This window comes from Sphaeramia orbicularis, chromosome 3 (assembly GCF_902148855.1).
Source record: "Sphaeramia orbicularis chromosome 3, fSphaOr1.1, whole genome shotgun sequence".
Lineage (NCBI taxonomy): Eukaryota > Metazoa > Chordata > Actinopteri > Kurtiformes > Apogonidae > Sphaeramia > Sphaeramia orbicularis.
In genome coordinates, this window is record NC_043959.1 from 8,742,893 (window position 1) to 8,760,546 (window position 17,654).

Below are 17,654 nucleotides of genomic sequence, written 5' to 3' on the forward strand. Positions count from 1 at the left end.
ATAGTTGCGTTCAAGTGACTGTGGTGTGCTGGAACAACTCAAACTCGTAGATGTCATTAGTGGTTCAGGTGAAGGCAGCGTGGACAACTCAAACCTGTGGACACACAGGTGAAGCATGAAGGCAGTGTGGGTAATTTGAATAGAAGAACGGCTCGTAACGAATCAGTTCTTATCGTTCACTTTAAAGAGCCGTTCTAAAGACTTGACTTGTCGGCGAACGTCACACCTCTGGTGCCTGGCTGAGCGAGTCAGGACGGATAACAGCTGTTAGATATCAGTGCATAGTAACGCACCACATTTCACTGCCGATAATGGTAACGGCGTTGGAACGTTTCAAATAGTAATTCATTAGATTACCCGTTACTGGAAAACAATAACGGCATTAGTAATGCCATTATTCCCAACACTGTTTACTACTGAGGAGTCAGAAACACTGACTGCACATAAACTCTCCATTATAGACATGTCCACATATTGCCACCCAATCTTACCTTTTACTCGTACCAGATCAACCACTAAACTCTATGGCCAAAGTTATGTCAAGGCATCAATGCAGTACTTTATACCACTTCTGCAAACATCCCTTTGAGAGTTGAAGATTACAGAGGAATGTAATGCCTGGATATGCACATGACATGCACATGCTAGACTGCTTACAAAAAGCTTTGACATTGTGCACATCCATCATTTCAATAAATACATTCTAAAGTACAATGTGTGCAGGACAGAAGCTCAATTGGAAACAGCAGCAAATGTCAAAAGGGTATTTCTCAAAGCAATACACATCTGTGGTTAAAAAAAAGCCCTGTGTCATATCTATTAAGGAGATCTATGGCTCCAAGCAAAGCTCAGTTTTCTGGTCAAAGGGCTGATCTCTTTGTTGAATGAACCATAGAACAGATTGTTGTCCTAATCTCCCTGCTCTCCATGCAGCTCCGTTTGTTGTTTCAATCATCTAAAAACCATCTCCAATCAACTAATCTCCTCATTTATACAAGAAAAAGCAACAATTCTCATTTGTTTTTTTTTTTCTTCTCATGAAACCAAAGATAAAGTTTGGATCGGCTTCTGCGCCTTTTGCATTATCCTTTAATTCTGCTTGTTTGAACTCAAGTATCTTAAACATCTGTGAAAGGAAATGTGGGGAATTTCACCTCAGGCTTATTAAAAAAAAAAAAAAAAAAAATGAAAAATTAAGGTCTGTTGTATAGTTTAAGTTTGCTTCTATTCTTAGCAACTGATAAGTCAGATGGAAAATATCCCAACTTTGAGATCAATGACTCGGAAAATTTGTCAGAGAGCATTCTCACAAAAATGAAGTGAAATACTTGGGTCCAACAGTAGTTATGCATATCATTGCTCCACTTGGCGTTCCAGTACGTAATATAATTTACTGTCGGCAGACGTAACATGAGATCACTTGTTTTTTCAGTTGAACAAATGGGAAGGGAGTTGATTTGAGGAGAGAGCTCTTGACTTCTGAGCTACCTGATGAATGCATGTGGGACAAAAAGGAAGACGGATAGAAAAAAAAAAAAAAAAAAGAGGAAAAAATCTATCCAGTGGTGCCTAAATTTGAAACATATGCTTCTTGCAGCAGCCATGAAGGGTCACAGTCAGTCTCTGGTGGCTGTTAAACAGCTCAGACTGCACTTTCTGATTAGTGTTAGACAGTGAATCAAATTTAAGTCATTTAAGTCATATTAAGATGCACATATTATGTATTACATATTTGCTCATTAAGATATATATTAGCTGTGTATTGGATTGTTATAAGAGCTGTCAGTAAGTGCCACAGTGACAAAAGGACATGGCTGCTGTAATTCATGACTAAGATATGTACACTGAACAAAAATATAAATGCACGACTTTTGTTTTTGCTCCCATTTTTCATGAGCTGAACGCAAAGATCTAAAACTTTTTCTATGTACACAAAAGGCCTATTTCTCTCAAATATTGTTCATAAATTTGTCTAAATCTGTGTTAGCGAGCACTTCTCCTTTGTCCTTTGCTGAGATAATCCATCCACCTCACAGGTGTGGCATATCAAGATGCTGATTAGACAGCAGGATTATTGCACAGGTGTGACTTAGGCTGGCCACAATAAAAGGCCACTCTAAAATGTGCACTTTTACTGTATTGGGTGGTCCAGGGGGGTCAGAAAACCAGTCAGTATTTGGTGTGACCACCATTTTCCTCGCACAGTCTTCTTCATGAATTCTCTGAAACAGCTTTGGAGATGGCTTATGGCAGAGAAATGAACATTCAATTCACAGGCAAAAGCTCTGGTGGAGATTCCTGAAGTCAGCATGCCAATTTCATATTCCCTCAAAACTTGTGACGTCTGTGGTATTGTGCTGTGTGATAAAACTGCACATTTTAGAGTGGCTTTTTATTGTGGCCAGCCTAAGGCACACCTCTGCAAAAATCGTGCTGTCTAATCAGCATCTTGATATGCCACACCTGTGAGGTGGATGGATTATCTCAGCAAAGAAGAATTGTTCACTAACACAAATTTAGACAGATTTGTGAACAATATTTGAGAGAAATAAACCTTGTGTGTACACAGAAAAAGTTTGAGATCTTTCAGTTCAGCTCATGAAAAATGGGAGCAAAAACAAAAGTCGTGCATTTATATTTTTGTTCAGTATATGTATGTATGTATGTATGTATGTATGTATGTATGTATGTATGTATGTATGTACGTATGTGACCCTCACAAGGACCACTAGAAAAAGGATGGTTGAGTGACATTTGAGACACTCCATTACAACAATCCGTGCATTTCCATGACAACTTTTGTTCCTGGTTTAATCTGATTGAAGGTTAGATCCTATTTCAGATGCCCATGTAAACACCTTATTCCAGTTGAAAAAGAAAAGTTGGGATTAAATTTAAACCCGATTAAAGTCACTGGTTTAATCCACTTTTGAATCTGGTCTAAATTATTCCTTGGACATGTAAACCCTTTATTCCGTTTGGACTTTATTCCTTCCATTCTGCACATGCTCGTTGTCTTGTCCTGTCGTGATGACGCACACATTCTGCGCTGGTGGAAGAATATGCACTGCAGTCTAGTCAACCCAAACTGTTCCAGTGGGCGATTCTGATGGGATCTACCATCCTGGAAAACCCTGAAGGAAGAGTTCATCACTTGTTTTTTTATTAATTCATTTGTCATGCACTAATGAGTTCAATAAGTGGGCAAATCAGTTTCCACTGCAGTGCAGTGATTGCCTTGTTCTTGCAGCCCCTCCATTAGCTTAGCTTAGCCTAGCTTAGCATAATGACTTCATTCCTCTGGTCAGATGTAGCCAGGCTTTTAGAGGTGATTTGTAGTATTTTATGAGGGATTTTGTGTAATTCGATTCTCCCTAATCATTATTTTAGTCCGGTGGGGTCAATATGATCACAAATTGAGGCTCTTATAGTGGATAATTTTTTGGGCTGTTCTCTTTTTTCTTATGGTGGATAATTTTTTGGGCTGTTCTCTTTATTTTCTTATAGTGGATAATTTTTTGGGCTGTTCTCTTTTTTATAGTGGATATTTTTGGGGGGCTGTTCTTTTTTTTTCTTATAGTGGATAATTTTTTGGGCTGTTCTCTTTTTTTTCTTATAGTGGATAATTTTTTGGGCTGTTGCACCGCTGGGCCACCGTAGGTGTGGGCCTCAGCAGATATTTAAATACCTGTTCCATGATGTTCAGTGGAGTCAAAACAGCTGAAGACATTTGTTATTCCAATGAGCAAGACTAACATGGAACAGTGGGAAATTTGGTTTTATTAAAGAAAGTTCTCACCTCCAACTGGCTTGCTGGAAGTGAGTTTAGAAGGGGCAGAATACTTTCCTGTTGAGTTCATTCTACACATATAATAAAACCGCTGCACTGGCATGGTGTAGTTTCCTCATTTGATGTTGAACATTTGATCTGGACAGGGTCATGTGTCAAATGTCAGCCTGCAGCCTGTCATTGTGTGAACGTTGGAACTGGAATGCAACAAAGTGGTGTGGTAGAAATTACTGGGAGCGTCTGGACTTTTAACAGGTGTTGAGTTGACCCAATTTAGCGCACATACTACCTGGTGATAACTACATGTATGCGTCCTATCGCTGTGTGTTTTCTACACACCAGCTCTGTCACCCGGTAGATGTAGACCTTTCCTTTCTCCAAACCGCCACTGAAAAACATGGGAGCTGCCACCAGGAGGTTGTCAGTGATGCCGTCTCCATCGATATCCATTGGTGCAATCTCACTGCCGTAATACGAGCCGATCTGTAAGACATGAACACGCTCAAATAAGTTACACTTTAATGTTTATCATTTGTCTGTTTAACCCTTTCATGCATGAATAATGAAAACCTTAATTAAGATTTATTTTTTCCTCTTTAGGCATGAAAAAAACAATGTGATTGAATTTTTTTTATGAACCCATTTTTCATGGAGTTACAAAAATGTCCACTCAGCTGGACACCATGCATTTTTTATTTTTATTTAACCTTTATTTACCCAGGGAAGCAATTAAGAGCAGATTCTTATTTACAAATTATAAATATTTGCAGCCTGATGATCATTTACTGACATACTGTGTGAAAACTATGAAATCCTTTTTTTTTTTTTTTTTTTAAATACTGCTAATCTGTTCTCACATTTTAACAAACTAGAACCTCCTGAAACCCAGCAATGCATTTTTGTCCTCTGTAGAGGACAAGAGTTTTACAGCTGTATTATTACAAAAAAACAAAACAAAACAAAACAATATGCTGTCCACTGCAATGGGCATTACATAAATTAAAAAAACAAAAACAAAAAACAAAAAAAAACATCTGAAAAAACTGTTTCATGCTGTTTCCAATCAAGACAATTATTAAATGTAAAAAAGCCAAAACTTTTCCTTTCCTGGGTCTCAGGAGGATGACACTAGTTATTACTCACTCAGATATGCCAAAAAAAAAAAAGTAAAAAAAAAAACAAAAAAAAAAAACAACCCTGTTAATTACAGTCTAATAACAATTAGCAATTGGTTTACACTCACATATCTTACTGCAGATCAGGTTGATCAAGAACAGCAAAGTTACAGTAATGGTCTGAATGTCAGTGTATGGGATGATGCATAGACGTCCAGTGTGTTGGCTAATATGGAACTAAAACAACAAAATGCATGAATGTACAAGAGAACAACTTTGAATAGCTGTCCACTGCAGTGACCACTATGCATGAAAGGGTTAATCTCTCTAAGTCAGTCATTAAAGCCAGCTTGTACAGCTGCCTAAATAGGACCATTTAACCCTTTGGAGTCCCTGGACACGTCCATGTGTCCAAATCACTTGATTTTTGTAATTGATTAATCTGTTATTCATTTACTTTGATTCAATTCCATTAAAGGATTATTTGAGGAGGTGAAAAAATAGCAAAACTATGACAAAGACTAGGGTGACCAAATGTCCTCTTTTGCCTGGACATGTCCTCTTTTCACGTCCTGCCTGGCAATTTTTATAAATTAGCGAAAATGTCCGGTTTTCATTGTTTTTCAAAGGAAAAACTCTTTTAATGTGTATGTATAGGCACAAGTGCAATTTGGATGTTCATGACTGTCAGTGTTCACGAAAAAGTTTTAAATCCCACTAGAAGAAAAGACATTGTGCTTTCCAATGACTTATGAGACATTACAGCAGTGAAAGGCGCTGATCCACACCAGCCTGTGGATGTGGGGATGGACGGACCTGTCTATAGACGTACTATAGCAGGGGTGTCAAATATGCGGCCCGTGGGCCAAAACCGACCCACCAAAGGTTCCAATCTGCCTCAGTGTCATGCATCGTCATTTGTGTTGATTTAGTTTAGGGTTTTTGGTTTTTTATCTCTTCCTGTTTTATTTTGGTGATGTGGTCTCCTTCCTGTTTTTGTCTGCCCTCTGTCTGTCTTGTCCTGGTCTTCCCTAATTCCCTCATTGCCTGTGTAACCAGGTTAAAAATATCATTGTTGTATTTTCTTGTCACTAAATCCTGATGGGGTATTCAGAAACATTATTTTAGTATTATAAAAGAGTTTTCTATAATGAGTTTTGTCAGTGTTACTTGTACCTGTACTATCACTTTAAATCTGACCTGCCGACACAATAGGTTCATAAAAAAATGTCAATTGCATTGTTTTTCTTTTAATGCCTAGAGGAATAAAAACACTCAGAAAAAAAAAAAACAAAAAAAAAAACCTTAATTAAGGCTGTCATAATGCATGTGTGAAAGGGTTAAAAAAAACCTAATTTGATTGAAATTGTTTTTATGAACCCATTTTTCATGGAGTTGCAAAAATGTCCACTCAGCTGGACACCATGCATTTAATTTTTGAAGCAAAGACATGTATTTACTGATAAACTGTGTGAAAACTATGAAATAAACACATTTTTAATGCAGATAATCTGATGATTTCTCACATTTTAACATACACTAATACTAGTCATTACTCACTTCATGGAGATAACATGCAAAAAAAAAAAACCCCAAAAAACAAAAAACCTGTTAATTACAGTTTAAAAACAATAACAAGCAATTGATTTCCACTCAAACATATTAGTGCAGATCAGGTTTATCAAGTAGAGTTACACTAACGGTATGAATTGCAGTGTATGGGATGGTGCATGCACTGCAAAAATGTAAATCTTACCAAGTGTGTTTTTCTCATTTCTAATCCAAATATCTCATCACACTTAAAATAAGACAGAATCACCTACAGAGGAACATTATTTTGTTTAACTCAAGCAAAAAAAAAATCTGCCACTGGAACAAATGAAAATTGTCTTGGTAAGATTTGTTGAAATCAGATTTTCCGGATCTATTGTCTATAAATCAGTTCTTATATCTCACTGAAAAGTTCCTCTGTAGGTGATTCTGTCTGATTTTAAGTGTGATGAGATATTTGGACTAGAAATGAGAAAAATACACTTGGTCAGAGTTAGATTTTTGCAGAGTGAGTGTCCACTGTGTTGGCTGATATGGAACTAAAACAACAAAATCCATGAATATATAAGAGAACAGCTGTCCACTGTAGTGACCACTATGCATGAAAGGGTTAACGCACTGAATCTGTCCTTATGTTGAGCAGCATGTGTGCAGTTATGTTTATGTCATTTGGACTGTAGCAGTGGAGAACAGTAAATTTATATTAGATTTCCATTTCAAAATTCAAATACTTTTGGCAATTGGCCTTTTCCACAGAAAAATACTGCGTGTCACAATAATTTTTCCAACTATTTTGTTATATTTTATATGTATGTGAATTTCATTTTCAAAGTTAAATATGGTGGATATTCTGATGCCAAAATGTTTAAAACAGACACAGTGAAGATATTTCTCCTTAAAAGTATATTTCATACAGGTAGTTGCGATTTTGTTTCACTTAAGATCATGACAAGACACAAAATATGAAGTTTTTCCTTTCTTTTCTTTTCAATGTATTATATGATAGATTTGGTCAAATTCCAGTCTGCTCTCCTTTCTTGGAACTTTCAGACTGCAGCAGTGTGTCATTGGTCTACAGATGTTTCATCAAAACCAGTGAATTGTTAGTCGTTACCTGCTGCCCTTTGAGAGAGTGAAGGATGGTGAGGTTTCCCGAGTTCTTCAAAGTGAAGATGATGACTTTGCCAGTGTGATTAAAACGTGGAGCTCCTGCCACCAGTAGACGGCCATTTTTGGCTGACACCACAGATGTCACGGTGTAACCTGGTAAAATAACAACATAAACATTAATTTTACTTCAAAACATTTAGAGCACAGGTGTCAAACATGCGGCCCGGGGGCTAAAACCGGCCCATCAAAGGGTCCAACCTGGTCCGCGAGATGAATTTACAAAGTGTAAAATGCAAAAATTACCCTGAAGATATTAACAGTCAAGGGCATTAAACTCAAAAATAACAGCATAATAACCCAGAAATAATGACTCCAAATGTTCTTCTTGGTTTAATGTGGAAAAAATAATATAACATTATGCCTCTAAATAATGGCAACACCAATTTTTTTCTCTTTGATTTATTGCAAAGAACATTAAATTCTGATATCCTTTAACAATAAAATGTCAATAACCTGAACAAATATGAACAACCTGGAATGTCTAAAGAAAATTAAGTGCCATTTGAACAATATTCTGCCTGTTTTGTGCCTTGGTAGATCTGATCTGTAATGCACATGTAGAAATCATAAGTTGAGGCAGAATATTGATAAAATTGTACTTGTTTTTCCTCAGAAATTTCATTTTTTCCCCAGTTATTCACATCTTTTTTGTTTTGGATAAAAATAGGCAATTTTAGGGATGCACCGATACCTTTACGAGTATTGGCCATCGGCTCCGATACTCAGTGTGTGTACTCGTACTCGTAAAAGTAATCCGATACAAATGCACCGATACCACTTATGGCCGTGTGACATTCCCAGTTCAGTGCGGCAGGTACGAGGAGGAGGAATAATGTGTGTGGAGTGTGAAGAGTGGAAATTTAACCAAATAAATGACGGTGATAAAAGTAACGCTGACTGAAAGTAACATTACAGACACAGACAGATACGAACGCAGCATTTTGCCCGTCCTCTGTGTACATTCCATCTGTTTTCCAGGTGCTGGTGGATGAGTACCCAGACGGAGAATACCAGCAGGAGTACGGAGCGGTGCATACCGCCGCCAGCGGAAGTGAAAACCAAACTTATTGCTAATTTCTCTTTATTCTACCTGCTGGAGCTAAGCTTTTAAATCACAGTAGTGTTGCCTCTGTCGTCTCCATGTTTGTTATTATTGCCTGTCTGTGCTTTCTGCATCACATTTTGGTGTCCCCATTACATGTATTTTGTCATAACATTTAAGCCAACCAGTGCATAAAGCACAATACTATTAGCTCATTGGAATTTCACATATTGTATGAGGTATACTTCTACACTATCCTACAAGATTCAAAGAATAGTTTTTCATGAAAGAAGATCCATACGGCAAATAATCCCATGTACTGCAGGCAAAACAGTAAGACCGTGGAAGGCCAATGACAAAATACATGTTACCGCGTAACAGGGACACCAAAATTTAATGCAGATAGCACGGACAGACCCATCACTGACTTTCTTCTTCTTCTTCTTCTCAAAAAACTTTCCTCTTCTTCGTGGTATTTGTCCAATATGGTTAATTCAGAGCGGCGCCCCCTGGTGGATTAATTGACAAACACTCATTCCAACACATTAAATGTCAGTAGCAGTACTTTGTTCCAGTCAGACTAATGACAATGACAATAAAGCACATTTACAAAAGGAACTAAGAACTGGAATGGGATTATTAAGTACTCGTATCGGTACTCAGTATCAGCAAAGACTCAAATGTAAGTACTCGTACTCAGTCTGGAAAAAAGTGGTATCGGTGCATCCCTACTTAATATGATTTAAATGGATGAGTTTATAAAAATTCACTCCTGTACAGTTAACATGGGCAATGAAGTTACCTACAGAGACATACAGGGGTTGGACAAAATAATGGAAACACCTTAAAAAATCAACAAAATATAATTTAATATGGTGTAGGTCTGCCTTTTGCGGCAATTACAGCCTCAATTCTCCGAGGTATTGATTCATACAACTTGTGAATTGTTTCCAAAGGAATTTTAAGCCATTCTTCAGTTAGAATACCCTCCAACTCTTTTAGAGACGATGGCGGTGGAAATCGACGTCTTACTTGAATCTCTAAAACTGACCATAAATGCTCAATAATGTTGAGGTCTGGGGACTGTGCCGGCCATACGAGATGCTCAACTTCATTAGAATGTTCCTCATGCCATTCTTTAACAATTCTAGCTGTATGGATTGGGGCATTATCATCTTGAGGTGAAGGTGTTTCCATTATTTTGTCCAACCCCTGTATTTATTTGTGCTGTAGTCGGGGACTGGCCTGCTTTTGGATCCAGCCTAAAGTGCAGAACAGTGGCTTTCACCATTGGCTTCGTTTTTCAGCCACTTGGTGACGATTTGTATGACTCAAGAATACCTTTGTTAAAATTTACCATTTGAGGAGTTAAAATTCAGTGACCATGTAGTGACGCAAAGCTGGATATTCTGGTTTCTCAGGTTTCTTAAATTTCCTCTTGTATTTCATCTTTCCTTCTAAAAATTCCACTTTACTCCCGTCTACTTTTCCACCTTAATCTCTCATCTTTTTCCCGGCTTTAACTTTCTCTCAGCCTGTCCAAAATTATGCTTCCACCTCATATTACTATTGAGTCTAGAATGGCTTCCATTGGCAGCCTGGTGGATAAGCTCAGAGTCAAACCGCTGATGGTAAAAGCAGAGGTCTGTGGTGGCGGTGGTGGTGGGGGGGGCTTGGATGTGATGTGTAGAGTTAGAGCTCTGAGGCTGCACCAAGGACAATCAGCATGAAACCACTGATCCTCCAACAGTGTAGCTATACATCCCTCCACCAAAAAAAAGATGATGTAAACAGAGCATTCAAGCATACTCTGCTTACTAAAATAACATGATTGTACTGCCTCTGTTCGCCCTCTTTCCTTTCATTAAAAGAATATCTGTTCATATTATAGAGCTCCTTACTTACCTAGGTAAGCACCGTGGTTTTTCAGCTCCTCGGGGAACTCTTGCATGTAAGATGACTTTGGGGGGACAACTTTTCCCTGTCGAGTTTCCTTCAGCACTGCCCCATTCCAGTCATAAGCTCCAACAGCTCCCACCAGAATCCCATCCTGTCAATTGAATTAAAAATGGTCGTCAGCTTTGCATCTAAGTAAAATTTTATCCCATACACATCAGAGAATGAAACTGAGAGAAAGTGTGGATACGCATCTTAACCCTTTCATGCATGAATTATGAGAATCCTTAGTCAAGATTTTTTTCCCCAGAGTATTTTTATTCCTCTTTAGGCATGAAAAAAACAATGCGATTGAAATTTTTTAAATTAACCTATTTTTCATGGAATTACAAAAATGTCCACTCAGCTGGACACAATGTGTTTAAGTTTTGAAGCAAAGAAACATGTATTTAAAACCCATCATCAGAAAGTGATAAACTGTGTGAAAACTATGAAATAAAAACATTTTTCTTGCAGCTAATCTGATGTTTTCACATATTTTAACATACTAGTTATTACTCACTTCATGGAGATAATATGCAAAAAAAAAAAAAAACTCTTTGTGTAAGAAAACTGTTAATTACAGTCTAATAACAATTAGTAATTGATTTACACTCAAACATGTTACTGGGTCAAAACACAGTAATGTCGGTCAGAGAGCAAACTTTAACTGATTGCCATTCCAACATTTATTTTAATATAAACTAACTTCTTGTTTTGGATAATCACTTATGGTCCAACTAAAGCAAAAATTAATTTAAAAGTAAAAATGTGGGTCATTTAGCAACACTAATCTGTCAAATTGTCTCTAAAAATGTCCTGTCAGAGAGATTTTGAATACCGTGTTTTGACCCTCCTGCAGATCAGGTTTATCAAGAACAGGACAGTATCCACTGTGTTGGCTGATATGCAAATAAAACAACAAAACCCATGAATATAGAAGAGAACAGCTGTAGAATAGCTGTCCACTGAAGTGACCAGTATGCATGAAAGGGTTAAATTTAGCCAGACTAATAAATAGAGGACCTTTGCTTGTTCTGGAATATTTTCTTGGTTACACAAACCAGCTACATTTTTAGTTTGCGAGAACATTTTTATTTCAGATGTCTCCTTGAAAAACAAACTGACTTTCACTCGTGACACAAATCAAAGCTGATTTTCATCCAGTCAGATTTTAGAAACTAGTCTATAAACTGTTTGCATAATAACTTAAGCAACCACTTCTGGTGCAAAACAGGATATTCACATTGCCAAATCACAGAAACCATTAAAAATCTGCTTTGGAGTTCTTTTTGAAATTAGTAATAATGCTTCATTCGTGTGCAAAAAATTACTCAGAAGGTTACAGAGGAAAAACACAAGTGCAATTAAATACCAACACCAGGAGGAATAAAAGAAGGGTTTTCTATCTTCCACTGGTCACCATACTTCATATCACTAATACTGTAATTACTGGATTCGTTTACTTAATGAGCTCAGGGTTTTTTCCTGTAAACAATATGCAATACAACACATTTTCAGGTTCCAGCACATGGTGGAAGGCTTACAATTCCTTCCCGAATGATGGAATTTTGTGCTCAACAAGTATGAACTACGTCGTTCTCTGACAGCAGCATATTGCTTATGTGGTTTTTGGTCAAAATGATCTCCATGGTAAATGAATGAAACCCCAAAACAGTTCAACCTTATAAACCAGTGACCTATTTCTACTGCAGCACAGGCATGCCATGTACTTTGTTTTGTTTTTATTTCTACCATGTACTTTGCTTTGGTTAGGATATCTTTTTTTTTTTTTTCTATGAAAAAAGCCTGAGATTTTTTTGGTTTTTGGTTCACACATTTTTGTTTTTGGTATACACATAGGAAAGGAGCATTGTATACTCTGAATTAACATAAACATAGAAATCAGTTTTGCAATGTAGAGACAGAGGCCAAAGATCATATTTCAGCAATGTTTAGTCAGAATGAGCTAAACAAACAGTGATACCGTTATGCATGCTGATGCATGAAACGTCTGGATCCTATATGACATAAGCAGCCCTCAAACTTACCACATATGACATTCAGCAAAACCATCTGGGCTTTCAGGACTGTTTTTCTCCTTTAAAGCCCTGACATTCTTTCCAATAAGTTGTCTGCTCTGAACACTCTGGTTGGTGTTGTCAAGCATCTTGGGAATCTGTTCTTGTGGACGAAATTTCCAGCCATTCCTGCCACCCAGCTGCAAATTCTGCTCTATTTCTTTTTCATCATAAATGAGAATATTCATTTATTTCTCCCTTGACAAATCACACTGCAAGACGAAACTGGAAAATCAAAGCAGTTGCATCACCAAATGTCTGTGTGGAGCCAAAATCAGATGAATAAAACTAAGTAAATCAGTATGAAACCCGGGTACAGTAAAGAATGTGCCTCATCTCCCTTCTCCAGCTGTGACACTGTCGAGGCCAGCACACCTGCAGCTGTCTGCTCTCAGACACAATCAGACACCTCGAGCAGGTGAAAGGGGGGGAAAGACTGGAGCCTGTGCTGAACTGTCTCAGTCTTATCTTGGCTTCTTATGAATATGTTTCCCTGGAGAACAAGCAGTGTCTGATTTCCTATCACTGTCTGGTTGAAGTGGAAAAAGGACTGACTCTTCAGTCAGAGGCTCCTAAATCAGGATGAGCTAAACCTGTGGGGCCCACACAGCAGGAACCTCAGGGGGACTGGAACCTGATAAATGGCAGGTTGTGGGGAGTGGTTAGAATGCATCAGAAATTGAGACAATATGTGTCGTTCTATATGTTATGAGGCGACGTGGTAAAGAAGTAAAACTAACCTCCACATTGTGTGCAGAAAATCCTGCCTGAGACATCTGGAGGCCAAACGCTGTCCCGTTCTTGCTGGTTCCTGTGTAAACAAGTCAGTCTTTTAGACTTTTAGACGACTGCAGCAGCAGAGAAACCTGATCATCAAACCACCGTCATCCAGTTAGAAGAGTTATGGAACTGGAGAGGGAATGTAACGTTCAAGACCTTTTTGGAGAATTCAGTAGTCAGTCTTAGTTTTAGCATAACTACTAGGGTTGTAGAAGAGTTTAATAAATGCCAGAAAAATACAACAAATGGACATCGCATTAAAGGTAGCATCTTCAAATTAAGCATTTTGTTCAACAAATTATTGAAAAATCCAAACTGCACAGTATATGTTTCAGAATTAAGAGGAAAAAGCCTTGTCTCTCATAACTGAATGGAAAAAATAGGACAATAAGGCCCCATGGTGAATGTACATTAAATTAAAACATAACGTCCTCGCACTAGAAAACCCTTGGCCTGACCTAAGAAAATCTTCAAAATATTGACTGTCACTGATATGTTGTTTTGCAGTGCATAAAATGTTTGAGACTGAATTAATACTGGAATTGGTTTGTGCAATAGATGTATAAAGGAATCCAAGATTGATCTAAAACAGTCCATACAGTGGTAAAGAATGAACGTAAATGAACCATAAGTATAAGAGAAATAAGTCTAAGAGAAAGAAATATACAATGAGAAATAAATTAAACTGTTTAGATAGCATGTTTAAGAGATCATGTGAGTTGGTGTCATGCCTTTTAATAGTTGATAAGAAATAAATGTGAATGACAGAATTCACAATGTGGGATAAGTGTAATAAAGATTTGTCATATTGAGGCTTGATTATGATTTATTTAAGAGAAAACATGTCAAGGAAGTGTAAAAGGTGCATTTCAAGTTTATTATACAGAGATTCTAAATTTATCTATTTATTTTATTTTATTGTATTTTTTTGTCTGTCGTTTGGCATCCCCTCCAGCAGATGGCGCCCTAGGCAGCCACCTGTGCCGACTATACCCAAAGCCGGGCTCTAACATTGCATAATTAACAGTCGCGTTAACATTAGCTTCATTTTCACAGGCTTGAGCAAAATACTGGTGAAAGTTATTGTTGTTTGGTTCCATTTCTCTCACCCCTTCCTCCGCTCTATCGAGTCTCCACTGTCAAGCCACAGTGAAGCTGGACAGGAAGTGGACACTCCAGTGTTTGCTTTTCCAAATGTTTCCAAATGATGGTTTACAGAGGCATTTTCATTCATCCCTGTTTTTTCTTAACCATGCTGTGCACTGTCACATCCAATTTGGGTCCGCATTGCTGTCCGAGTACGCGCTGATATCCGCGGAGTGCCTACGGCTGACTCTGGCCAACTCTTTGGGGACCAAGCGGCCTGACTTATCACTGCATGTCAAAGTTTTTGGATGGACGAACAGACGGACGACCCACTGATGACAATACCCTGCGGCGAGGGTAATAAAACTTAAGAAACTTAGGCAAAACAACATTGATATATTTTCATAGATTGATGATTTGTGGCAAAAAAACAAACAAAAAAATCGCAGTTTTAAACATTAATATGAGCTTGTTAGGGATGTAACGATTACCAGTGTAACAATAAACCGCAGTAAAATTGCCAACAGTTAGTATTACCGTTAAAATTCTAATTATCATGATAACCGTGTTTGATTACCGCACTTTTCCGGAGAAAACGCCGATGTCAGGATCTGTTTTTATGTCAAATATTTGAGTATAGTTTTCATTTATTACAATTTTGATTTTATATACCTGATATTTGGAACCAATAATAACTTTTAAAGTCTTTGAAAAGGTTTGTTAAGCATCTGTGTGTTATTTATGCAATAAATTATATACATTTTTCAAATCAGATTTTCTGTATTTTTTTTTGTGTTTTCTGTCCTTTCATGTTTTTATAGTAGGTTAAAGTGAAAAAAATAATAGAAAGATGAGACAGATGAAGTTGTGCTGAAAAAAAAAGATATCAAACATGGGTGTAGTAAACATTTGTTTATATAGTATATAAAGGCAAAATCAAAAGGACTGAAAAACGGACAAAATAGACTCAGACCACTAAGGGTTAATATTTGAATGTTTCTGTCAAGAGAAAATGCATTGTGCCTATTATTTTATTTGTTTTTTGTTGTTGTTTTTTTTTTTCAAAATACAACTTGGTTAAATTATTTCAGTGTGTGTATTTGTACTTTTTGAACATTTTGAGCACAATTTCAATAATACCGTGATAATAATGATAACCGTGATACTTTTGGTCACAATAACAGTGATATGAAATTTTCATATCGTTACATCCCTAGAGCTGGTAGGCCAGTTTACGCCAAAACTGACAACTGCTGCAGTCTCAGGTCAAGCAAACAATTTCAGCTAGATTATCATGTAAAAATAGATCCTTTGTAAATGGCTCTATGGCTTAAAGTTGGATCTAAGTCTGATAATAATGTCATGCAGTTTACATGGAGTACAGTAAGTTTGCACTGTTTATTAGTATAAGTAGCATGAAGTTTACAGTATAGATGTTTGCAGTATGCAGTGTTCAGTATGCGTTAAAGATTGTAATCAATATCGAGTTTTGTTCTGTTTCTGTTGTTTTGTTTTTTCATTTTGGTGTTATCAAAGTTTCTTCTAAGTTTTTCAGTCTATCCTTTGTTTCTAATCACTAAAAATATAGTTAGAAGATTAGGAGAGTAAAGCTTCTTAAATAAAATGATTCTTTACAAAACCTTCCAAACTGAAGATGCGCTCTCCAAGTGCATCTACAATATCCTTCAGTGCTGATTCATCTGTCACGTTAAAGAAGTGTTTGTCATCAGGGTCGCTGGCGATGTACTTGATCTCATTAAGGAAGGCCTCGGGGTTGATTCCTCTACGGTTGTAGTAGCCGAGGACCTATGAAGAAGAGGACAGACAGCCCGTTAAGTCTACCAGAATGCAATGCAAGGATTTAGGTCTTAAAGGAGTGATATTTTGCTTTTTAATGGAATAACGCATTTTCAAACATTTCCCTGGTGTCTACATAAACTGTAAATGCTCTGCTTGGGTCTGAATTCTTCATTCATTAAACTGCACAGGCTTATCTTCAATCCTATTTCTGAGTAATGACACAAGAAAGGTCGTTTTGAGCTCTGGCCCCGCCCCCTCCAGGTTGTTGGCTGTGCTGCTCTGACCCGTTCAGCCAACAACTGAACATTTTAGGTCAGGGGTGTCAAACTCATTTTATTTCAGGGGCCACATACAGCCTAATATGAAATAAAGTGGGCCGGACCAGTAAAATAATATAAATAATAGGATAATAACTTATAAATAATGCCAACTCCAAAGTTTTCTCTATGGTTTTGGGTGAAAAAAGTAAAATTCCGTTATTAAAATGTTTACATCTACGAACCGTACTTGAATGTAACATGAACAAATGTGAACAACCTTAAAATTCTTAAGAAAAATAGGTATAGTTTTAACAATATTACACCACAGTTTATTATTACCTCCGCCAAGGAAGTTATGTTTTTGCCAGGGTTTGTTTGTTTGTTTGTTTGTTTGTCTGTTTAGGGTTTGTTTGTTTGTTTGTTTGTTTGTTTGTTTGTTTGTTTGTTTGTCTGTTTGTCTGTCCGTTAGTGTGCAACATAACTCAAAAAGTTATGGACAGATTTGGATGAAATTTTCAGGGTTTGTTGGAAATGGGATAAGGAAGAAATGATTAAATTTTGGTGGTAATCGGGGGGTGGGGGGTGGGGGGGTCGGCACTGATCAGCCTTGGTGGAGGTCTGCGCTCTCCGAGTGCTTCTAGTTTATACATGTGCATCACAACTTACAGATCACAGTGGCTCTACAAATACACAAAACATTTGATAATAGGCAGAATATTGTTAAAATACTACACACTTCTCCTAAGACATTTCAGGTTGTTCATATTTTTTTTTCTGAAAAGCCAGTCTGTAAATGTAAACATTTTTGTGTAATTTTACTTTTTTGACACTAAAAAAGAAAAAAAATAGCTTTTTTTTCATTATTTATAGGTTATTATGATAGTATTTTACTGGTCTGACCCACTTTAGATTGAACATCCTTGACTGAAAATATCTTCAGTGTAATTTTTACATTTCACAAATTCATCCCAGGGGCCGGACTGGACCCTTTGGCGGGGCGAGTTTTGGCCCCCGGGCCGCATGTTTGACACCTGTATTTTAGGT

General features: G+C 37.3%; 1 protein-coding gene across 1 annotated transcript in view; it reads right to left on the minus strand.

The window, feature by feature from the left end:
* The window catches only part of itga11a (integrin, alpha 11a), a 166,976-nt gene that overhangs the window by 64,193 nt on the left and 85,129 nt on the right, over positions 1 to 17,654 (minus strand). Inside the window, exons 9-13 of the mRNA XM_030128769.1 lie at positions 16,191 to 16,356; positions 13,425 to 13,495; positions 10,574 to 10,718; positions 7,571 to 7,719; positions 4,130 to 4,273 (exon numbers count right to left, since the gene is read on the minus strand). Of these exons, the coding sequence (XP_029984629.1) occupies positions 4,130 to 4,273; positions 7,571 to 7,719; positions 10,574 to 10,718; positions 13,425 to 13,495; positions 16,191 to 16,356 (675 nt within the window). The remainder of the gene's footprint in view (positions 1 to 4,129; positions 4,274 to 7,570; positions 7,720 to 10,573; positions 10,719 to 13,424; positions 13,496 to 16,190; positions 16,357 to 17,654) is intronic.